The sequence below is a fragment of the Lepidochelys kempii genome, chromosome 6 (genome assembly GCF_965140265.1).
Source record: "Lepidochelys kempii isolate rLepKem1 chromosome 6, rLepKem1.hap2, whole genome shotgun sequence".
In the NCBI taxonomy this organism is placed as follows: Eukaryota; Metazoa; Chordata; order Testudines; family Cheloniidae; genus Lepidochelys; species Lepidochelys kempii.
The window spans coordinates 120312004-120336848 of NC_133261.1; the positions used below are offsets into that span (position 1 = coordinate 120312004).

The 24845-nt window shown below is 40.7% G+C and overlaps 1 protein-coding gene across 1 annotated transcript in view; it reads right to left on the reverse strand.

Annotated features, from left to right (window-relative positions):
* HIF1A (hypoxia inducible factor 1 subunit alpha) overlaps window positions 1-24845 on the reverse strand; it is a 41897-nt gene that overhangs the window by 8557 nt on the left and 8495 nt on the right. The window contains exons 2-10 of the mRNA XM_073349905.1: window positions 11800-11990; window positions 10441-10586; window positions 10256-10340; window positions 6049-6161; window positions 4549-4751; window positions 2788-2894; window positions 2453-2600; window positions 1145-1356; window positions 676-956 (exon numbers count right to left, since the gene is read on the reverse strand). Of these exons, the coding sequence (XP_073206006.1) occupies window positions 676-956; window positions 1145-1356; window positions 2453-2600; window positions 2788-2894; window positions 4549-4751; window positions 6049-6161; window positions 10256-10340; window positions 10441-10586; window positions 11800-11990 (1486 nt within the window). The remainder of the gene's footprint in view (window positions 1-675; window positions 957-1144; window positions 1357-2452; window positions 2601-2787; window positions 2895-4548; window positions 4752-6048; window positions 6162-10255; window positions 10341-10440; window positions 10587-11799; window positions 11991-24845) is intronic.

Sequence of the window (24845 nt, forward strand, 5' to 3'; positions counted from 1 at the left end):
GTTGTAGAACGTCGAGCACTGGAGATTTTTAAGAGCAGTTTGGACAAACACCTGTCAGGAATGGTTTAGGTAATACTGGAGACTGGACTAGATGACCTCTCGAGGTCCCTTCCAGTCCTATGATTCTACAGCTTCACACTAAAAAACCCCCATAAAAACGTGCAACCAAACTATAATTGCAAAAATTTCATGAAAACTCAATGGGACTGGATAGTATTTGCATTCATCTAAATATGCCCAGAGTTTTCACCATCGTCAGCTTGAATAGATCGCCCCAATTTGGGGACTGTGGGACAGGTATAAATGTGTCAGAAGTTTATACACTGATTTGCTGTAACTCACTCATTAATTGCAATAAGCATATCTCTGAATCTTAAGTTCTTTAAAAGACGTACTCAAAACAGTTACACGCTTCATATGCAGTTTCAATCTCTAATTTTTTAAAAAACTGAAAATATAGCTTTCAAACTGAAAAGTAAAGTAATCTTTTATTGACAGGTCATGCTGTAAATATAATTGAACAGTACATGGCCACAATTTATAAATACAGTCAAAACAATTATGCAAATACTCTAAAAAACAAACTCCGTGGCTGCCATAGTGTCTAGAGATATTTACTCAAAAGCCTACTACACATTTATTTGGATGACTGTCTTCCCAAACTGTATGACTGACCTCAGGTGAACTTTGGTTAGTGCTTGCCTCAGAAGGGCTGGCTGGCTGTTCTTGCCTCTGGTGGCTGGAAAATGCAAGTTCGAGTGGCTCTGTGTTTGGCTCCAGCTTTGATACAACTTCTCTGTTGAGTGCAGGGTCAGCATTGCTACGAAGTGGCTTTGTGGCTTCAGAGGCAGGAAGTGGGGACATTGCCAAATTTATATTCTGCAATTTCTCACTGGATGAGGGGAGCATTACATCATTATACAAAGGAACTTCATCATATTGTTGCTCATCAGACTCTATAAAAATTAAAAAAAACAATCAACCTAAGTAAAAGCGCTGAGTGGGTCTATGGACCTCATTAAATAACAGCAGCTGAAATATTTTTTGTTAAGCAAGTGATACCAGCAGGTTATTTTCTAATGTTTATTTTAACATACACTAATATGATCAATCAGTAGGGTCTCTGACTTAAACACAAACCCACCATTACTGCTGAAATCTAAAGAGATAATCGTGTCTCCAGGAGCTGGTGCGAGCAAAGTTAAAGCATCTGGTTCCTTTTTAAGTTTTTCAAAGAGGCTGTTAGTATCTTCTAGGTCAGCCTTGCTGAATATTTTCATATCAGGAGACTCCACTGGTTTCAGCATGCACTCAGTCTGTGCAAGGGAAAGAAATAACTCCTTCTGTACAATCTCACTGTCAAAACCAAAAAGAAAGACTATTCTTTAAAGAGCAGCTAGCAGCTCATGGGAAGTTCAGAAACAATTCTGCCAATTCTATTTTGTTTCTCTTTGCTCGTCATATGCATTTTCATTAACACAGAAGTTTTTAAAATTCTGTTATTGCCCATTCATCCCTCAAATTCAATCTTTTCAGAAACCAATTGTGATCATATAAAGGGATAACTTCACGTAAGTAATTATGACGGCTGTGCTTTATTAAAATGTCAGTAATAAACAGATTAAAAAAATACCAAACACAGATATGGAAATCTTAATTTTTTTTACACAACAATTATATGCTGTTTTACTGGTTATTACAGATTAATTCACAATTTTGAAGAAGTTTTCAAAAGATTTCCAAAAACAGCAAGTTGCAGTCAATATTAGCAATGCAGTTATTTTACCAGTGAAAAGTTAAAGTTTTGAGGAAACAAGAAAAGTCACACTTATGAAGAAGCGGGAGGAAAGATTATATTTTAACAGAGTTAAATAGTGTTAAAGAGGGACAGACTTAACACACCACTGAAAAACTCCAGACAAAAAGGTAAAATTAGAGATCTGGACATCTATCTAGACCAGGGGAGGGCAAACTAAGGCCCATGAGCCAGATCTGGCCCATCAGGGCTTTCAATCCAGCTCGCAGGGTTGCCAGCCCTGCTGCGTGCCGCTGCCACCCCAGAGCCACTTGAGGTAAGTGGCGCCGGGCCGGAGCCTGCACTCCTCCTGCACCCCAAACCCTAACCGCCTATCCTGAGCTCCCTCCTGCACCCCAACCCCCTGCCCTGAGCCCCCTGCCGCACCCCTCCTGCAGAGTCCTTCCTAATTCTACATTCAGATTTTCCCATTGACATCAATGGGAGTTCTAGGTATACATTAAAGAGCGACTCTACTTCTCAGTTTATTGCTCCCTTAACCCTGTAACTGGCAATTTTCTAGGCGAATGCAAAGCATTGCTTGTAAAGGAAATAGTAAATGCCAGAACCTATCTAACATGAGGTCAGATCCTTTGGGCTTTGGCTCAATCTACAATAAAGAAACATGCAAAAAGTGTTTAACTACTCACAGCTTACCTCAAGACGTAATTTACACACACTATGCACTGTGGTTGGGAGTTCTTAGTGCTGTATATAACAGTTGCTTGAGTTTCAACCCAGACATATCCACCGTGTTTAGCAAGCATTCTGTACTGTCCTGTAGTCACTTGCCCTTTAGTGAACACTAAAGCAGAAAGGTCAACTTTAGCTATAAAAAGTCACTTCATTATTCTAAAGCAAAAATAAACAATCACTTCAGAGCCACACTTGCTATTAAAATCTTTCAAGTAGTTCCCTCCCCACACACACCCTCCCTATCTTATCTAAAGGACTTAAATTACAGAGAGTTATAGGTCTGTCTTTCCACTTACTATCATGATGAGTTTTGGTCAGATGATCAGAGTCCAGAGCATGATAGTATTCATAGATGGAGTGACCCAAGAGTTCTTCTGGCTCATATCCCATCAGCTCTGTAATTCTTTATATTGAAAAGAAGAAAGAAAAAAAGTTAAGTGAAAGCAGAAATAGAAGAAGTAGAGAAGAACATGAGAATGGCCCTACTGGGTCAGACCAATGGTACATATAAGCCCAGTATCCCATCTTCCAACAGCGACCAGTACCAGTGCGTCAGAGAGAATGAACAGAACAGGGTAATTATTGAGTGATCCATACTGCCGTCCAGTCCCAGCTTATGGCTGTCAGAGGTGTAGGGTCACAAGAGCATGGTGCTGCATCCCTGACCTCTTGGCTAACAATCATTTATTTTTATGATTAGATGAATATATTTAATGCAGATGTTAATGGCTCTAAAGATACAATCTCTTCCAAACCAGAAACTCCCAGATGAATACATTGCCAACAACAGTGGTGCGTTTAAAATGAGAGTTTTCCTTTCAAGCAGGGTTAAACTGAGGAAACTTGTCTCTTCTGATGTTTGCCTAACTCAAAGATCTCATAGTCCTATTCCACTAGTCTTTCTAGGCACAGTTTTACTACCAGTTAGAATGTTCATAACCCTCCACTTCTGGATATTAAAATCTAATCTCAGCTTTTTATACATCAATTTTTCTCTTATTAAATACAGGACAGTGGCTACTCTGAAAGGATGTAGTATGCCATTTGTACTATAATAATACTATATTCAGAAGTTAAATCAATACTAATTAATACTATATTCAGAAGTTAAATCAAATAGAGATAAGATATTATACCTGCTTCAGCACTATTTTATTCTGTAATTGTTTAAGATGAATAAGAATCTGAAATTTCAGCAATCCTAACTTTTAGGAGCGCAATCCCTTTAACCACTAGATGGCAGTGTTGTGCACAGAACAAAAACAAGAGCACTCAGTTTAGCTGCCAACAAAAGAAACCAGAGAAACAGAACACACAGAAATGGCACTGATCTCACTAAACTGGCTGAATCGGTGCAATTTCTGCATGCACACCAGTTCCGAAAAAACACTTGCACTAACATACGATATTTGTTTGAATCTAACAGCAACCTGATGAAGCAACAGTTTACGTTAGAAGCAGCAATCTCCGACCACTGCTTATTCTATCAAGTAGCAGCAGCATACACTGGTATTGATCGCAGTTTTAAATCCAATGTTGTAAAGTTACTTATTCCATATTCTGACCATGTCAAACTAAGTTTTCACTATGAGCTTGTTAGATAAATTCATTTTGCTCAGAAGTGGTCAACTGTACACATGCAAGAAAGATTTATAAAGAAATACAAAACACTGAAATTAGCAGCTGTGTTACACCCCAGAGGTGGCTGCACTTCACTGATGGGTAAAAGGGTATCTGATTTTTAAAATGCCTTTAGATCCTTCTGGATGAAAGGTGCTACTCTGCCAATTCAAATTCTTCCAAAAGTGATGAATCCATACAGGAATTATTTCCTTAATGTAGTAAACTTCTCAGGTTAAAAAAAAAAAAAAAAGAAATCCTTGCTTTTTACATAAAATATATTGACCAATTAAAAAATGACAAGCTAGGTAAAACTTGAAGTACCACATATGAACTCAGTTTTATAGATAGGTGAAAGTTAAGCAATAAAACTACCCACAAGTATAAAAACTACAATAATGCACTGAATGTTTGTCAGAGCTTATATTTGGCTTTACCTTTCATCACAATATGAAAATTTCATATCCAGGCTGTGGCGACTGAGGAATGTCTTGCTGTCCAAAGGGACTTCAATGTTTGATGGATGAGGGATAGGTACACAGATCAACACCAAGCATGTCATGGGAGGCTTCTTATATCCACAGAGAGTCTGATTATTGCAGGTATCATACACACGAACATGCCCTGTACAGTGAAGTACCTATAGGGGGGAGGGGGGAAAACATTTAAAAAACTAAGTTCTGTATTGGAAAAGGAGATTGACATAATAACTGTTTTAGTTTCATAAGTGGGCAGTGGCCTTCCTCTCTCCCTCTGCCCTAGGTGAGCTATTGGTGTCCGTAACCAAAATGCAATAGCAGCATTCAAGCAATATACATGACATCTGCTACAGTTATGTTAAAAAAAAATTCCTCCCCACTTAAACTATGCACATTAAAAATGTTAAGTTGGCTACCAACTTTTTTTTTCCTTTTTGGTGCTCACTGAATTTACACTTAAGTTAATTGATTCATCTTTGAAAATTGCCTCTACAGCCAACAGACGAGTGCAATCACTCATCAGTGACATTGTGCATTAGCAGATGGTGTTTGATTGCTTGTATTTCAATTTGAAACACAGACAGAAGATACAGCTTATATTCTGTTTGAAACAGAGACAGAAGACAAAGCTGTATTTTGCATTCTTTGTGGGGATTAAGGTGGAAGGGGAGAGTTCCAACACACTCCAAATATTCCTGAAAGACAAAAGCCTGGCAATCACTTTGCCTCCTTATGAGTCTGAAGTCAGAATTGTTTCTAAGAGTGGGGAGCTGATCATGAATACATGACAAACTGAAAGCCATGGAAAAACCTTTCTGAACAGAGTGTAATAGAGTTACCACAGTTAAGGTCACTTTGTGAAGGAGCCTAGCATTATTATACCTCTTTTGCTGGTTCTCCCCCACACCATAACTGGAATAAAATATAGCTAATTTGAGTCTCTTTAAATGGATCGAGTCTCAAATTAGCTATATTTTATTCCAGTTATGGTGTGGGGGAGAACCAGCAAAAGAGGTATAATAATGCTAGGCTCCTTCACAAAGTGACCTTAACTGTGGTAACCACTTTAAAGTCAATCAGGATCAGTCATCATCATGATGTAATCCTAGTTAGTTTTATGCAAGAGCAGGAAGCTTCACGCAAATATTTTAATGATTAGTGATTCCTGATTTAAGTTGAAAGGTCAGTATTAAAAAGGTTCTCTTATTTTGAAAATGACTGTTCAGTTACATCCTAGGCGTGTTCTAAGTTGCAGTGCAGCATACTTAAGAACTTCTAGTCAAAAGAGTGCACTGTAGGTTTTACCAAATCAGCAAGAAATTGGAGAATGCTAAATTGCACTACTGCAAGCTAATTATTTCATACTTTGTTCCAAATGTGGATACTTGTACTTGATGAGATCTGAAAAGCAAAGGTTCTAGTTATATCAGTATTCATGTATACCCCATGGTTGGTTACCTTCCATGTTGCAGACTTTATATTCACGGTCCTTCCCCTGCTGGTCAGTGTGCACTTCATTCTGAGGAAAAAGCTACGCTCTGTATTCTGTTCTTTGCCCTTTTTCATAGGACCTAATAAAAAATATTAAGTGAAATGTGAGTATTTCATCACCTTCACAAGCTTCAAATAAGTGCAGCAAAACTAGCTGTGTGACTAGAATAAAGGACACATGAAAGTAGGGATGAAATGGTTATTTTTGTGTGAATGATGCATGCTGGGAGGCCTGACCGCATTTTAGATATGAGGAGTTTTCAAGTAAGTTTTTACTCTGAGATAGGCAAAAGAGGATATTGCAATGCTGGACCTGCCAAAACAAGGATAGGTTCAAGGTTCCATTTACAGTAATCCCCCTGATTTCAACGTGAGGACAGATGGGGGAGAGAGAAAGAGAGAGAGACTGACTGAGAATTAATGTGTATTGTTCTTCCCCCATCTCTATTTTAAACACACAAGAAAATTAGTCTGAACCCTCTCCACACCCAATAACTCATGGTGGGTGGGGGAAAAAAGAAGGCTAGATATATTGTACCAATTTTGGCCTATCTTTAGGTTTTCAGTATTTAAAAAATAAAAACAAACACACACACACAAACACTATTTCAATTCAGGATTAATCATCTGCATGATTTACTGAGAGTAACATGCTGCTGCTGCATAGAGGTCTCCAAGACTGGGACCGAAGCTAATGCCTAGCCACTCAGGGTGGGATTGATGTTGAAGGAGAATCACAGCTCCTTAATAATGGGTACTTGGCTCTGTTTTGACCCATAGCAGCCTTTATTGACAAACAGCTCTATACCATCTGGAACACTACAAGGGATTTTATGGAAATTAAGGAACCTGCTTCAAAGAGTTTACAGTGCGAAGTAGAGAAACACAGAACATGAACACAGGTTTCAGAGTAGCAGCCGTGTTAGTCTGTATTCGCAAAAAGAAAAGGAGTACTTGGGCACCTTAGAGACTAACACATTTATTTGAGCATAAGCTTTCGTGAGTTACAGCTCACTACAGATCTCCCCACTATATTTTCCACTGAATGCAACCGATGAAGTGAGCTGTAGCTCACAAAAACTTATGCTCAAATAAATGTGTTAATCTTTCAACAGTTCTCTCACCCTATTTCTCCTCCCCTCTCCCCCCCCACCCGCCATCCTTTGCCTATCTTCATGTTCTGTAAAAAGAAAAGGAGTACTTGTGGCACCTTAGAGACTAACAGTTCTATTACACATCTCACCCCCAAAACTATTTTATTATAGCACCAGTCATGACAGCAGGAGTTAAGATTGTGTCCAAGTCCCTGTTACAGATACAGAAATGTGTCTATATATGAACTTAGAATTGTCCAATAAGTATGAACCAAGTTTTGAAACACACCTTCAACTCCCTTGAAGTCAATGGAGAAATCTTAGTGCAACCTAATATTAATGGATCCCATTTTATGTTACCGTACAAATCATCTAATTGTGGTGCACTTGGATTCATTAACAAACTTCTGAAGACTAATCATCATTTTTAAAGCGTTGTGATAAAAATGAGAAGTCTGAATTTCAGAGAGGTCTATTTCAACAGGAACAAACTGCTCAGACTGGGCAGAGAAGGTGCAAACTGCCTCATCAACACAAGTGTAAGCAGCTTAGTGCCTTTGTGAGTGGAAACAGATGGACAGATGAGGTTTGGGGATGGTGGTGGAGAATTAGTTTGCAGGAATGCATTCATAATGACTTTATGCCACCAATTTGACCTGGTACAATTTGGAAGCTTACAGAACACAGGCTCATTCTAGCATACATTACAGCTATGCACTAGTCTGTTCATACTCTGAAGACAACACAGTTATGACATTCACAGGAAGAAAAATGGATAGAATACACATGTTCAGAGGATCATAGCAATAACATATCAACTCAAAGTTTTTAAAACAGCACACAGTTTCTGGGTGCACGAACTAGGCAAAGCATATTCAGAAATCTACAATTCACAATATTACCATCATTATTACTTTCTGAATAATCTGTCTAAACATCTTAATGTGTGGTTGTACTCTGAGGAGCAGCTGTATAAAGATGGCACATTTACTGGTTCTTGGTGACTTAGATCTATGCAAGTTGTTTTCAAATTGACAATTCTGAAAACACAAACTGGGATCTGAAACTAAACTGTGCTGTGATTGTACAGCATTACTAATAAATGTTTCTGCTAGCCAAATGTTAGCTTCAGTTACACCTGTACGATCACATACAGCAATATTTAGCACCAACACTGAAAACGGGTTAATAATTCTGTTATATGTGAGCCAGAACAATACCTAGGTTATTCAAAGCCATGTTAGCCTTGTAGGGATAACAAATAAAGACATATTTTTGTTATTGCAGTCAGGAAATAGAACTCAATTATATACAGAAAAGAGATCTTCTGAGTGAGGGGGTAGGTAAACCATTTTGAAAACTGACTAATTTAGACATGCCAGAATGGGTCTACATTGTATCTACTTATTATGAAACGTTAGTCTTTAAAAAGAATTTATCTTTGCAACAGATCCATTTATATCCTGCTGTATTGAATATAGTATTGCTTCAAGTACAAAGATCCAATTTAGCACTGGATGCATGGACCAGTAATGATGGCAGGAAGATTTAGAAAATTCAGTATTAATATTAAAAGGGCCTGTTTTTCCTTTACACTGGCTTTAAACTAGTCTTCTCCACTGACTTCAGAGTCACTCCTGATTTACCTTGGTGTGAGAAAACGGAATCAAGTCCTACACATTTTGATGACATGTAGGAATTTATAATCATCTTCTGTTTAATCATTCCAGGGACTCAGGGTAGGTCTACAATGCGGCTGGAGGTATAATTTCCAGCTCAGGTAGAAGTATCTGTGCTAGCTTTGATCAAACCAGCGCACTAAAAATAGCAGTGCGGGTGGCAGTTAAGGTTAGCCACCTGCGTACAATCCTGTCCGAGACCCTAGGTAAGTATTCAGGTAGCTAGCCCACACCTTCACAGCTACGCTGCTCTTTTTAGTGTGCTAGCTCAATCGAAGTTAGTAGAGGTATGTCTATCCAAGTTGGAAATTACACCCCACCTGCGATGTAAACCTACCCTCCGTGACATTCTCCCCTTCAATAAGCACAGTGGCTTTGCTTGGCTGCCACCTATCCAATATCTGAACTTTTTCCTCTATTTGCTGCAGTGGAAATATAGTAGCTCAATTGCACAGTCTACACTGAGCCTGGAAATGGCTGATGAGTAAAAGGATTGTGGAAGTTTTAATTTTTGCTAGTGCAGTTGGAGAAAATGGGATTCGTGTGTTCCATTCTAGTACAGAGAAAACAAAACTATGAAATATACTCTGTGTCAAAAAGACAGTAACTTCAGAATAAAGAACTGCAGTGAAGCAACAGCTTAGTCAAAGACCAGTATTAGCTGAAGATTCATTTTACTTTAAATATTTTTGGTTAGTCCTAAATTCATGCCAAAGCAAGATCTAAAATCAACTGAAATTTATAAAGCTACTGCATGATTCTTTTCTATACCTTTTCTGAGAACTGCAACCTAAATATAACTTCTTCCAGCATCCTGTGGAAAGATTTGCCCTGCACAGACACTCCAAGACCAATACAGAAAAATACAGATTTATTATCTTCAAATTCTTCTATAACAACCAATTAAGATGTTCTTTACACTCACCCTACCTCTAAATGTTTCTTATCTTTTACGCATTTTCATTCCTTCCATCTTCAATAATTTTATTTGATACAAACTTTTTTTTTTTTTTAAAAAAGCACTACTGAGAGATATGAGTTACTCGGAACATCCATCCCCTGAAGTAGTGTGAGATCTCGGTAGAATTTGAGTTGTTTCTGACACCTCTTACTATAGTGTCCCAACTAGATTTGTTGTGAGCTCTGAGAAGTGAAGTGTAGCAAGTAGTTCTCTCCACTGACTCCTTTTTTCCCCTTCACAGTTATTTTATTCTTTAAATACCTTTGGTGCCTGTTCTAAAGAAGCCACAGAAGTCTCAGTAACCAGGTAACTGTGGATTCAGGCTTTTTCCTATTCAAGTAAATGAGGTAAACAATATCAAAACTGATAATATCTGCAGCTGATTATACAACACTGATAGGAACCGTCTGTCATTAAATTAAAGAGTAGCCTCTTCTTACCATTTCTATGTGTAAGCATTTCTCTCAGCTCTTCATGGTCACATGGGTGGGTAAAATCGAACACAGTGTGCCCAGTCAGCTCAAACTGTAGAAGTAAAAAAGAGTGTGAGTCTAGCTCCGAGTAGTCAAGAATGTACAGTAGGCACAACATTGTAATTGCATTTAAAGATGTGTCAGTATTTCACCTGAGTGAGCCCCATACACTTGTTCACATTTTCAGACATGTAAATCATGTCACCATCCTCGGAAAGAACCATGACAAATCCATCAAGGGCTTTTAAGTAAAAGCAATTCATCTCCTTCTCCATTTTGGCTTCTGTCTCCAGGTCACCTAGAAGAGCCCACATTTTTATTGTTTTTTAGATGAAACTCACGTAATTCACACTTTGTTGCCTGAAGTCATCCCACACATTAACAGCTATTTTGACAGGCTACTCACCAAAGACAGCACAATTCTCTTACTGGGATACTTAGCTGGAGAGATGGTTGTCCTGATTAAGCATCTCACTTAAAAACATGAGCTTTCAAAGACTGTCTGATAAAAACTTAGTAATACCACATACTATGTTCAAAAATGCCAAAATAAAAGTAACGGTTGCTGCATTTTACCTTTATCTGATCTTTTTTCTTTTAAACTTTAACAACTTCTGCATTAAATGACAAAAGTTTGTATCATTCATCTCTAACGTCTTGGTAAATGCCACTTATTTACCAGGTTTCAGAGTAGCAGCCGTGTTAGTCTGTATCCGCAAAAAGAAAAGGAGGACTTGTGGCACCTTAGAAACTAACACATTTATTTGAGCATGAGCTTTCGTGAGCTGAGCTGTAGCTCACGAAAGCTTACGCTCAAATAAATTTGTTAGTCTCTAAGGTGCCACAAGTACTTCTTTACTTATTTACCAGGCACTGACTAGATGGGTCCTCTATTACACAGAGTTTAAACTACTATCTCACTTATGCAGCAGTCACTCCCCATCGCTACCACTATTTCCTGGAACACGTATTACTGAGGCGTATCTTAAGTGGAGCACAACATATAATGGTTTTCAGTGGTTTCATTTAAACAGGAATGCTCAAATTTAGCAAACCTAATCTTAGATCTACCAATTACATATGAGGTCCTGTGAGCTATCTTGGGTATAATCGACCTCCCTTCTCACAAGGGAAGCAGGCAGAGTGGAGATGGTGTCAAGTTTTATGCCCAGAAACTTGAGAGTCTGATTTTTGTGGGGGAGTCACAGCTGAGATTTTTAAAAAATAAGATAATGGTGCTGGTCTTCTTAGGGATCCAAGAGATATCAGGAATAAGTATGAGAAAAATGGAGTGTACGTTACAGTTTAGGCCCCCCTCAGCCTGGCTGTATCTATTTAATCTCTCTCCCCACAGTAAAAGGTAACGTTCTAGTTTTTCTAGTGTCTTCATTGATATCCCAATGGAGGGAGGCTATCTTTAACCAATGTAAAAGGCAAGGGGCGAGTTCAGATCACTCAGACCCCTTTCCTGGCCTCTCTGTTGGTAAGCCATAATAAGTTTATTCACTTACTTGCATCTAACAGCTTTCTCATGCGTAAGTAGCTGATAGTCAGCCTCATAATGGAGGCCTTGTCAAGGTGTGCGCTGACAGTATGAGGAAGAGGCAGCTGGTGAGCAAGTTCATAGAAAACTTCAGATTCCTTGCTTCTTCGGCATCTGGCTGCATCTCTCGACTTCTCCTTTCTGCGATCTGAACTAATCCTGTATGAATAAAATTGTAGATTATTAACATACATTGGAGGCAACGTTATCACAGTGACACAAACACATTCCTTCCGCCTTTATATCTAAGCTACTTGGTAGCTGGTACATTTGTTATGACATATCTGAGACTTTGTAGAAAGATTTAAAATATTCCATGTAAGGGCAGATACTATTCCATATCTAAGTGAATCTCTGACTTCTGGCACAGAAAATCCTCGCAGACAAGATTAAACAAAAACCGATTATTAAGACCAAAATCCAGTTTAGACAACAATTGTGGATTGACAATACACACTGCAGCTTCAATGGAAATATTCTTGGCATTTCCAAGTGTGACCGTTACAAGATTAAATTGGCAAATGCCAAAAAGATTTATAAACAAAGTTTGTTTAAAAAATAAATAGTTTATCCTTCTGAGAATATCAAATTACTGTGCTAGTGAAGTTTCACTACATTCAGTCATCAACTTAATTTTAACATAGCAAAAAAGAGAGCTCCTGTTCTTTCACCTTAAAGCACTCCCCTCTCCCCTTTTCTCTACCATGATGGACAACACTGCTGCCCTACCTGTCAGAGTTTATAATCTTGGCTTTATATTTGACTCAGCTTTTTTACCCACCTCTCCAGACCTTGTCTAAATCTTGCGGCTTCTTCCTCAACATATGCAAGACATGACCTTTTCTACTCACTGCTGAACTCTTGATCAAGCCCTGACCATCTCATGTCTTGATTATTGTGAACTCCTCTTCTCTGGCCTCAATCCTCCAAACTTGCCCTATCCTTCAAATTCACTCAGAATACAGCTGCTAAAGTTATTTTTGGTTTGTTGCTCTGACTACATCACACACACCTCTCTCTCTCTCTTTTTTTAATCCCCTCCATTGGTCCCTCTTCTCCTAATGCATCAGACAAACTTCCTGTCCCTATTTACAAAGCTCTTAACAATTTAGCCCATCCCTTCCTATTTGACCTATCATCACAAGGTGGGCTCTGCCAAAGATGCCAGCCTCACTGCCTAATCCTCCTTTTCCTCCATCAAACACATCTATACTCTCTCCTATGCTGGTCCTTGTCACTGGGAGCTTATCCCAGTTGTAATCTGTAACGCCACCACCTTCAAGTCCTTCCTCAAAACTCACCTCTGCTGGGATGCACACAGTAAGTTACAATCAGATAATGACTGGGCAGGTGGCAAGCTGTGACTGTGACAGATGGACAATATTCTGAATAAACCTTAAGGGTTAATACCTTTGGGGTACATTGTATTAAAATGCAATTGTGTGCGTGTTATTGTGGCATTGTATGTACATTCCGCAGGAGGGAAGCGGGGAGACTAATGCACTTCCTCCATTATCAACCATTTAAAGCTACTTCCTGGAGAGGTAAGCATATACTAGTTCAAGTGTATTCTCCAGGGACCAGAAGAAAAATAAAGGGTTTTTGGATAAACAACTTGATTTTAAACTGGCTCATGACCTTCTTCCTGATTCATTGAACAGTCCTTAGGGTAGGTTTGGAAAGACTGGTCCTACTGGGTACTTGTTCTGAGTTGCAGCGGTGATGAACTCATAACCACGAGGAATCAGCTTGGGTGGGGAGTAGAAGGATTGCTCCTGCCAGAACCTATGTTAGAGTGAACTCTGTTAAGCTTATTAGTATGTAAGTAAGTTCTTTTACTGTTTTTAGTATGTTTTCTCTGTAATGCTTTTTACCTTAAGAATAGGCTTGCATAAGAAGTGCTGTGTGGTGCCTTATAACTTTGGCAATTAAAGACACGTTAACGGTCTCTGAACAGAAAGCAAGCAGGTGTCCTTGGACAATTTATCTGTGCTGGGAATAAACACAGTAAAGGCAGGAAACTGTGCAATCTGGAAATACCCCAGTCAGAAAGGTCTCTACATAAGATGCAATAGCTGAGGAGCTAGAAAGCTGAGAGTATCCCTGTTGTACACTGAACGGAAATATAGATGCAGTTGCCCTGAACTGCTACATACGGTGGTAGCAGGTATGCGATCTGTAACAATGTGAACTGCTAAGTGCCAAAAGCAGTAAAAGTACTGTAGAAGGAAAAACAGAGAAAAAAGCATCGACAGTCCCTTTGGGAAAAGAAATAGCGAAGAGAGAAAGAAGGGAAAATGAATTATGATCAGCTAAAGAAAACGTGGCTGATTGAGTTATGAAGAGAAAGGGAAATTAGAACCAAAGAAACAAAATCACAGTTGATTTGTTGTGTTCTAATGACCAGTCGAGAAATGATGATCTGTGTTGCTGCTGAAAGAGGGACCAGCGGTTGGGTGTTGGCTCCGAGATTCTCCCCTAGAGAGAAACAGGGAAGAGTCCAACTTTTTAGAGTGCTTACTTAGGAGGGTGGTCTTGTCTTTTAGTTGTGGGCCTCTGTGTCTATCAATACTCCAAGATGTACTAGGTGCTGAGATGGTTGAAGATGACTCTTCAGAATGTACTATGAATCCATCCTGTTGCACCATTTGGACCCAAGGACAGGCTCTGAACAGAACATTGTCCAGGAAAAGGTACATCTGTACACTCTTCAGCCTGAGAACAGTCACCAAGACGACAAGGACTTCTGTGAACACTCAAGGAACGGATGACAGTCCAAAAAACAGCGTGTTATATTGAAAATGATTGGTCCCATGAACAAATTGCAAAAGTCTATTGTGCATTGGTGAACCAGCATATTAAGGTAGGCATCCTTCAAGTAACTAATGCAAGGTAATCCCCCAGTTGAACCACATCCAGGACCCATCTGTCAGTTGTTGAGAGAAGCTGACTGCAACCAGAGAGCATTTCTAGTGCTGGAATTTGCACTGAGGGAAGACTGGCTTCTCCTCTTTCTGGACTTAGACATGTTTAACCTGCTTTTGCTGTAGTCTCACCTTCATTACTTAGCCAGAGTAGCCATTACTTAGCCAGAGTAGCCATGAAAAGGATACTTAGGCCTGTAATAAGGTCAGCTTTTCCTTTCCCATGTCTGGAACCAGGACGGTTCTTTAAGAACTTTTTTAATTTATCTGAGGACTGTCACCACTTTGTCCAATGACTCCCCAAATAACCAACCTATTTAAAATTTCGAAGCTGCTAACATGGTTTTGGCAACCACTGTATCCTGTACTGAACCAAGCAAAGCTACCTTACAGCCGCATGGACATGTCCTTTTGTTTCAAACTGGATCGCAGGGTGAGCAAGGCAGGCTTCCATACGGCTAACTCACACCTTGTTTTATCACTCTGTTTTAACAAGTGGTAGGCCACGAGGCCTCTTACCACCCGCTTGTTCATATCTGAGCTGCTCCTCTCAGCCCTCCAGGGCTGGCTGTATGGGGCGTGGTCAACCCAAAACAAGCAGGATTTCGTTAGTCCAGCAGTTGTGGCATGACTGACCTGCAGCATGAGCAGGGTCCTGTTAGCCCATGCATTCTTGTGCCTTTTCTGCCAGCTTTTCTATTCCTCTGGTTAATTATGTGATGCAAAAAAAAACAAAAACAAAAACAAACCCAACCAATCATCATTAGTTATTTACTGCCTATTCTTTTCTCCAGATATTTGGACAAATGGGGATTTAACGCATGATTTCAGGAACTATAGTCATTCTCTGAAATATCTCAAATCGTTTCCTGTAGTAATGTGTCCATTTTGCCCTTCTCAGACAAAACCACAATTGTCCTGTTAAGTAATGGCTTGGATATATTGGTTCAGAACAGTCAAACTTGAATGTGTTTCAATTCGAGAAGCCGGGCTCTTTGAATTTCCCTCTAATTTCTGTTGCAGATGTTTCCAGTTGAAGTTAGATTCCTTCCGACTATCGGGATGAAATAAACTACTTCTCCCGGCACTGGTTTAACAAAACTGTTTCAAATGTTTTACTTAAAACAGTGCAAAGTCTGCAAAGGCAGAATTAAATTTGGCTTATATTTAACTTAAATCAATAAGCCAGGTACAAACCAATTTTAGTTAAGCCTGTGCAACTAGACATGGCCTAGAATTGCCACGCCCAAGTCCGTCTGCTGCAAAAGCCCACTGTGGAGAGCTTGACTCAAATTCCCCTCCTGCCCCTTGACTCAAGACACCCCCCACCCACATAGCTTTTTAAATATAGGTGCAGGTTATTACCAAAATAGTAACCACAGGACTACTATCCAATAAAAACAATTTGTTTACTCTTACCTAATCTAAAGGATCTGGGTATAGGAAGGAAAGATTTACCACAAAACACTTAGAAATGTAATGGAAAAGTCCTCTCCCACTTAGCTGCATATATAGATTTTCTTGTGACATTTAATTTCCTGCCCTATCTAAAAATCCAAAGGGGGGCGGGGGGAGAAAAAGACCATTACTATTAATGTAACATCTCAAGTGGCTAGGTATACAAATTATTTTGGACTTTTAAGCAAAAAGACACATAGTAACTTTTGTATCATGACCTGCCTTTTTGTAATTCCCCAATAACTAGGTTTAACCCCAGCCACCTCACAGGAAGGTTTCAGTACTATTAGGTTTCCAAGAATCCACAGGCTGCCCTCAGATTCCAGTTTTAAACCGCCAATACACGTCATGATCTCTAACTGATGAAATAAAATAACGCAGGCAACAGTAAAACCTGATAAATACTTAATTATAACTAGGGCTGTGGATTGATTGCAGTTAACTCATGCGATTAACTCAAAAAAATTAATCGCAATTAATTGCACTGTTAAACAATAGAATACCAATTGAAATGTATTAAATATTTTTGGATGTTTTTCTACATTTTCAAATATATTGATTTCAATTACAACACATAATACAAAGTGGAGAGTGCTCACTTCAATAGAATAGATTAATATTTTATTAAATATTTTCCACTGTAAAAATGATAAAATAGTATTTTTCAATTCACCTCCTACAAGTACTATAGTACAATCTCTTTATCATGAAAGTGTAACTTACAAATGTAGTGGGGGTTTTTTATTACATAACAGCACTCAAAAACAAAACTATGCAAAATTTTAGAGCCTACAAGTCCACTCAGTCTACTTCTTGTTCAGCCAATCACAAAGACAAACAAGTTTGATTACATTTACAGGAGATAATGCTGCCTGCTTCTTATTAACAATGTCACCAGAAAGTGAGAACAGGTGTTCGCATGGCACTTTTGAAGCTGGCGTTGCAAGGTATTTACATGCTAGATATGCTAAACATTTGTATGCCCCTTCATGCTTCGGCCACCATTCCGGAGGACATGCTTCCATGCTGATGATACTCGTTAAAAAAATAACGTGTTAATTACATATGTGACTGAACTCCTCGGGGGAGAATTGTATGTCTCCTCTTCTGTTTTACCTGCATTCTGCCATATATTTCACGTTATAGCAGTCTCGGATGATGACCCAGGATGTTTGTTTTAAGAACACTTTCACTGCAGATTTGACAAAATGCAAAGGTACCAACGTGAAATTTCTAAAAATAGCTATAGCACTCGACTCAAGGTTTAAGAATCTGAAGTGCCATCCAAAATCTAAGAGGGACGAGGTGTGGAACATGCTTTCAGAAGTCTTAGAAGAGCAACACTCAGATGCAGAAACTACAGAACCCGAACCACCAAAAAAGAAAATCAACCTTGTGCTGGTGGCATTTGACTCACGATGATGAAACACATGCGTCAGTTCACACTGCTTTGGATCGTTATCAAGCAGAACCCGTCATCAGCATGGACGCATGTCCTCTGGAATGGTGGTTGAAGCATGAAGGGACACATGAATCTTTAGCGCATCTGGCACGTAAATATCTTGCAATGCCAACTACAACAGTGCCATGTGAACCCCTGTTCTCACTTTCAGGTGACACTGGCTAAACAAGAAGCGGGCAGCATTATTTCCTGCAAATTGTAACCAAACTTGTTTGAGTAACTGACTGAACAAGAAATAGGACTGAGTGGACTTGTGGGATCTAAAGTTTTACATTGTTTTGTTTTAGAGTGCAGGCTTGATTTTTTTCCCCACATAATTCTACCTTTGTAAGTTCAACTTTCATGATAAAGAGATCACACTACAGTACTTGCACTAGGTGAATTGAAAAAAATGCTCTAGTTTTTTACAGCGCAAGTATTTCTAATAAAAAATAAATACGAAGTGAGCACTGTACACTTTGTATTCTGTGCTGTAATTAAAATCAATATATCTGAAAAATGTAGAAAACATCCAAAAATATTTAAATGAATGGTATTCTATTATTGTTTAACAGCATGATTAATCGCGATTAGTTTTTTTTAATCACTTAACGCTTGATGTTATAAGTAGGGCTGTCATGCTGGCAGTAAATTGTTTGAGGTAACATTTAAAATCTCAGTTAAATATAAATCTGATCTTAAGAAACTGAGCTGAAGTTTTCTGGATTTTGTGAAGAGCATATCAAGTTTCTCTCTCACTTCATTGAAAATCTTAGTTTAAACTGTAAGAACTATACTTACCAACAGGTACTTTGCTCACCAACTAATTACTTCTAGTAACTGAAAATAAGTATTATGATTTAGCAAATGCATGGCAGAAAAAGTTTCCTACCTTTTCATGGGCAAAGGCAGTGACGAAGTGGGGGGAAAAGACACCCAGTTTCTGAAGAATTAAAGTTTTCATTCAAAAAACTAAGACCATGATCTTCACATTTGGGTGACTAATTTTAGGCACTGAAGCCTGAAACTCTGCCCCCCTCCATCCCCCAAGTTTCTACAATATCACAAATCTGACCCAAACTTCTATTCCTTATGATTTTGAAGACAATCTTCCAGATGAAAGCCAACATAGTTGTCTTCCTGAATGTGCAAGTAGAGAGAACTGCCTCTATTCACATAGATGGGAGGGGTTAATGACCATAGATGGTGAAGATTTTCATCAGGATTTGCTGCAGCATTGTTAAGGAATTCAAGAGAGGCATACGGGTAAGGAATTCAAGAGAGGCGGGCACTGACAAAACAACATGGCTCTTCAGACAGTGAGAGTTGCATTTGAAAAAGTGAAGTGTGAGCTAATGGACATTAACTTGCCATATCTTACTATGTATGCTTCTGGACCAAAGCACTTGAGCAGGATACTGAGTTGTTCCCAGTTTAAGCGGACTGTAGCAGATCTGATCAGGATGACAGTAGCACCTTGCTAAAAAGCCATGCAGGATGCTGAAATCAGCAAGAATGATGCTGGCAAATTATCCTGGTTGGTGGCATGAACAGAATGCTTAAAGGGCAGCAGACTGCGCAGGATCTGTTTGACGGTGCTCTTACAAAACAGTTAATCCCAATAAAACTGATGCTATTGGTGCTGCTATTCAAGGCTGGTGATGTCACCGACATGCTGCTGGTGGACATGACTCCCGGTGGACATGGCTCCCCTGTGCCTGGGAATCAAGATGATGGGAGGTGTCTTCATTCAGCTCATCAACAGGAACACAAAGATTCCAAACCAAGAAAAGCCAGGTGTTTTCTATAGCAGCTGATGGACAGACTCAAGTGGAGATTAAAGTGTGCCAGGGTGAGAGAGATGGCTGCTGACAACAAGCTTCTTGAGCAATTCACTCTGGTTAGAATTTCTACAGTTCCACATGGAGTGCCCCAGATTGAAGTCACTTTTGACACCGACGCTAACAGCACTGTTCACATTTCAGCAAAGGATAAGGGACAGGACGCAAACAGCAAATTGTGATCCGGTCTTGTGGTGACCTCAGCAAAGATGGAACTGAGAACATGGTGAAGAATGCAGAGAAATATTCAGTGAAAGACAGATGAAGAAAGGAAGGTGTCAAAGCTGGGAAGATGGCAGAAGGCATTATTCCAAGATAGAGGAGTTTAAGGATCAGCTGCCAGCAGATGAGTGCAACAAACTGAGGGAAGTCAAGTATCAGGAGGGTAGCCGTGTTAGTCTGGATCTGTAAAAGCGGCAAAGAGTCCTGTGGCACCTTACAGACTAACTGACGTATTGGAGCATAAGCTTTCGTGGGTGAATACCCACTTCGTCAGATGCAATCTGACATACATGTATACACACATATACATACACACAGTATAAGTTTTAAACAATTTAATACTGTAAACAGCAATGATGATTATGAAGCTTGGTCGAGGTGGAGTCAGAGGGTGGAATATTTCCCAGGGAATGCCTTACTGCTAAATGATGAACTAGCACTTGGCTGAGCCCTCAAGGGTTAACATTGTTGTTAATGTAGCCTCAGACTCTACAAGGCAGCACAAATGGAGGGAGGGGAGACACACACCCTGTGTGTGTGAGAGAGAGACACGCACGCGCATTGCCCCTTTAAGTACGCTGACCCCACTCTAAGTACACTGCCTTTTTAAGTAGATATGCAAGTTGAGACAGCAGTTGCTGCCCACAAGCTCCTTTTGTCCTGAGCCCTGTTGATACCTATTGTGTCCCCCCCACTGCTCTGTGGATGGGGTAAAGGAGTGGGGGGAAGGGAGACACCTTGACATTAGCACCCCTTTCCCCCTCCCGTCCCCGCACAGCAAGCAGGAGGCTCCAGGAGCAGCACAGGGCAGCGGGAGGCAGAGACAGCTGAACTGCCGGCAATTGATAGCCTGCTAGGCGACTGCCACACAGGGAACTTAGGGGAGCGGGGAGCTGATAGGGGAGCTACCGGTCCACCCTGGTTCCAAGCCCCCACCAGCTAGCTCCAACTGGTTGCTCTTCCTGCAAGCAGTAGACAAAGCAGGCGGCTGCCAAACAACGTTATAAGGGAGCATTGCACAACTTTAAACGAGCATGTTCCCTATTGATCAGCAACGTGACGTTAACCAGGATGACTTTAAGTGAAGAGTTACTGTACACAGACTGGAGCAGGAAGAGGGTGAAAGTTCTGAAGCTTGGAAGCAAAGGGACCATCCTGAGCTGAAATGGGCAGAATTCAGTCTGTCTTTGCAGTATTCTATATGCAGTTTCTTTAGTGTATAAATGTAATGATTCGTCTACTAGATAAACCTTCATTTGATGAAAGTTAATTCATGCAAGACAAAGTTCTAAAGGTTCAGTCTTGTGGTATTTTCAACTGAGCAGCCAGGGGATTCACTCATCCTTTACTCCTGATACTTGACACAATAGTGTACTAAATTTAGGTCGAACTTTTGAAACCATGTCACAAATGGTGCAGGGACAGGAGTCCTGATGAAGCCTGAAACAGAACACCCCCCAATGGATCCTCTTTGTGGAGCTAAGCACTTGTGGTCTGATTTGTAGTAGGTCCTGGGTTCAGCAGTGGCTGGGTCAGCTACATTACTAGACAACGTTAAATCTGCAGCTAACTTAGTATTCTTGTACCCAGTGATGAGCTGCCAAAACCTTAACAACGGGTTCCCTCCTCACCCCATGAGGGGGTCGTTGCCCACCCCTGCCCCCCTGTGGGGACTCCTGCCCCATCCAACCCCCCTGTGTTCCTTGACGTCCCCCCCAGGACCCCTGCCCCATCCACCCCCCTCCTGTCCCCTGACTGCCCCCAGAACAGGGCAGGAGGGTCTCATGGGCCACCGTAGTGGATGGCCACCCCACCCCTAAGAGCCAGAGGCACCTGCCGGGGGGTGAGATGGGGAGTCCCGGCAGTGCTTACCTGGGGCAGCTCCCAGGAAGCATCCGGCAGATCCCTCTGGCTCCTAGGGGCGGGGGAGTGACTGCTCCCCTCACTGATCACATCAAAAGTGGCGCCTTAGGCGCCGACTCCCTGGGTGCTCCGGGGCTGGAGCACCCATGGGGAAAAATTGGTGGGTGCAGAGCACCCACCAGCAGCTCCTCGCCCCGCGCCCAGCCCACTGCCGCTCCGCCTCCTCCCCTGAACCCACCGCCCCGCTCTGCTTCTCTGCGCCGGCTTCCCGCGAATGAGCTGTTTGGCGGGAAGCCGGGGAGGGTTGAGAAGCAGGCGGCGGCTTCCCGCTCAGGCCGAGGGTGGCGGAGGTGAGCAGGGGTGGGGAGCGGTTCCCCTGCAGCGCCCCTCTCCCCCCCCCATACCATGCACTCACACACACACACCACTGGTGGTTCCCAGCCAATGGGAGCTGCGGAGCTAGCACTCGGGGCAGGGGTGTTACACAGAGCCGCCTAGCCGCACCTCTGCCTAGGAGCAGTAGGATATGTTGCTGCTTGTGGGGAACCGCCCCAGGTGAGTGCCACCCTCCCATGCCCCTCCTGCACTCCGAACCCCTCATGCCCGTTCCTCCGTCTAGGAGCAGCAGGGACATGTCGCCGCTTCTAGGGACCCATGTGGAGCCAGGTAGGGAGCCTGTCAGCCCCACGCCAATCGGACTATAAACCGGACTTTCAATGAATATCAGAAATGCTGATTTACAGAGCTTTCCGGTTGATAAAGCGCCGATAACACAGCTTTTACTGTAATTAGTCATCGCCTCTTGTTTTTCATATCTTGGAAGGAGCTGCAGATGCAGGCTTTATAGATGGTGAGTTTTTTGTTTTTTAAAAAGGAGAAGTGAAGCCACACTTAGCTTGACCGTACAATTCCATACATTCAAATGATCATGAAAATTAAAATGCCAAACACAAAATATACAGGCCTTTAAGAAACATTTTGCCTTTTCAGTTCATTAGTAAGTTTATCCTGGGATGTGAGTTGCATAAAGAAATTTTTGAAGATCAGATGTCCTGAGTTCTTAAAACTCTATTTTCCCTCTTGAAATGTAAAAAGAGCCCCATATAAAAAAGCTAGTCTGATTTTAATTAGGAGTACAATAAAACATGGATTCTAGAAAACAGATGTCATCCTTGTTCACTAGGTATTACTACAACAATCACATCAGTGTTGAAACTGTTGAAAAGGGTATATTTAATAAAAGTTAATGACTTGTTAAAACCTCCCAGTGTTGTAATACAAAACAGTTTTATTGTACTGTAAGCACGAAGTGTTGCAGCTTGCTCAATTTTTCATTTGAGCTCCTTTTCAATACCATGCAAGTTACAAATGTATTAACTTTGCAGATTTTTCCTTAAATGTTTAGTAAATATACATTCATATACTACTATTTAAAATATTTTGCTAATTTCTATCTCTCTACTCCAAATAGTCCATGCTGTGTCCAAACTAAAATCTTGGACTGTCTCTCTGACATCTTTTCATGGATGTCTCGACATCAATTCAAGCTCAACATGGCTAAAACAGAGCTCAAACTCTCCCTGCTATCTCATTTCTCATTGACCATGGAAAATACCATCAACCTGCCTGTCACTCAGGCCCATAACCTCAGTGTCATCTCTGAGTTGGAGCCCTCACACACAGATCATCACATCCAGGCTATGTCCCAAGTCTTGCGGATTCTTTCAGCATATCATCTCTTAGGATGCACTCTTTCCTATCCATCCACACAGCTGAAACTCTAGTCCAGGCTCTCATCTAGGATCTCAGTTACACCACCATCCTTTTCTCTGGCCTTGACAAATACAATCTTGTCCATCCATTCAGAATCCTGCTGTAGAGATCATTTTCCTGTCCCCTTACTTTGACCATCTCCCCCTGCTTTGTATCCATCCACTGGCTCCGTCTTCTCTGGTGTATTAAATAATCAACAACTCCTACTTTTGATCTGCCCATGCTGCCAGCCTCTACCACCCACTTGTTAAATTTTCAAGCAAGCACCTTTGTGCTTTCTCCGATGCTAACCCTAAGACTTCGAAGAAGCTCTCCATAAATATCTACAAAACTAACTCAATCCTTCTTCAAACTCTGCTCTGCCATGATACCCACAAAAACTTTACAACAGTTAGGCTGTGGTGGCTGAGACCACAGCCTCTCACTGTTTTCTTGCACTCCTCCATCAGACTGCCTGTGTATCCATCTGTCTGTCTCTTGCCTGATACTTAGATTGTAAATTCTTTGGGGGCAGGGATTATCTTTTTGCTCTGTTGCTACTGTGCCTAGCACAATGAGGTCCTGGTCCATGACTGGGACTCCTACGAGTTACAATACATACATAATAAATTATTAATAGCGATTATCTGTAGGATGAAAACATGAAGCCACATGTGGCCAACTGTTATAAATCTCCATGAGGTCTGAAGTAAATCTAGTCAGTTTGCAATATAAATCAAGTTTAATAACTATCTATACTCTCCTAAGAGCTACTCATAGAGTGATATTCTTGAAAGGTCAGACTTCCAGTGCCAGCAGGGCAGTTTAAAATGTCTCATATATATCAATGCAAAGGCTGTAGATGTCAAAATGGAGGACACTGCCATTATAAGTCTGGATCTTACAGACTTCAACAAAGGGAAACAAATACAGGTCAGATACTATATATGTATACATCTGATGAGGCGTTCACCTTTATCAGCTCGCTTATTTTGAACAAAACACCTTCGGCCAGATCTTCAGGTTGGCGTATACTCACATAGCTTCAATGTAAATTGGCATAGCTCCATCAGTTGGTGGATCTGGCTCCAAAAAGAACCCTAGGGAATGTTGGGGTTTGTGATTTACACAAACAGTATTTAAAGACACACTGCTGGAATACATCCATATTAAAACAATTTCTCCATTTCTAATGGTTTTGAAATGCTAATCTTTCAAAACTGAAAAATCTTACCTACAACATTATAAATAGCATTTTTATGGTAGGCCAAATCACACCAGTTCCTGGAAGCTAAGATCCATAATCTGAATTCTTCCCAGACTGCTGAACATCACTTCAAGCACAAACAATGTTCTGCTATCCTTGTCTATCCTCGACCACTCTTTGCATGTTCTCTCTGTGTTAAGTTCCACAAATTTTCCCTCCCCAGGTAGTATTTGGAGGGATTCTTTCAGTGTTCCTCCAGTTGCCCAAGAACACACTTGCCATGGCAGATGCTCTGGCTTCATTCCT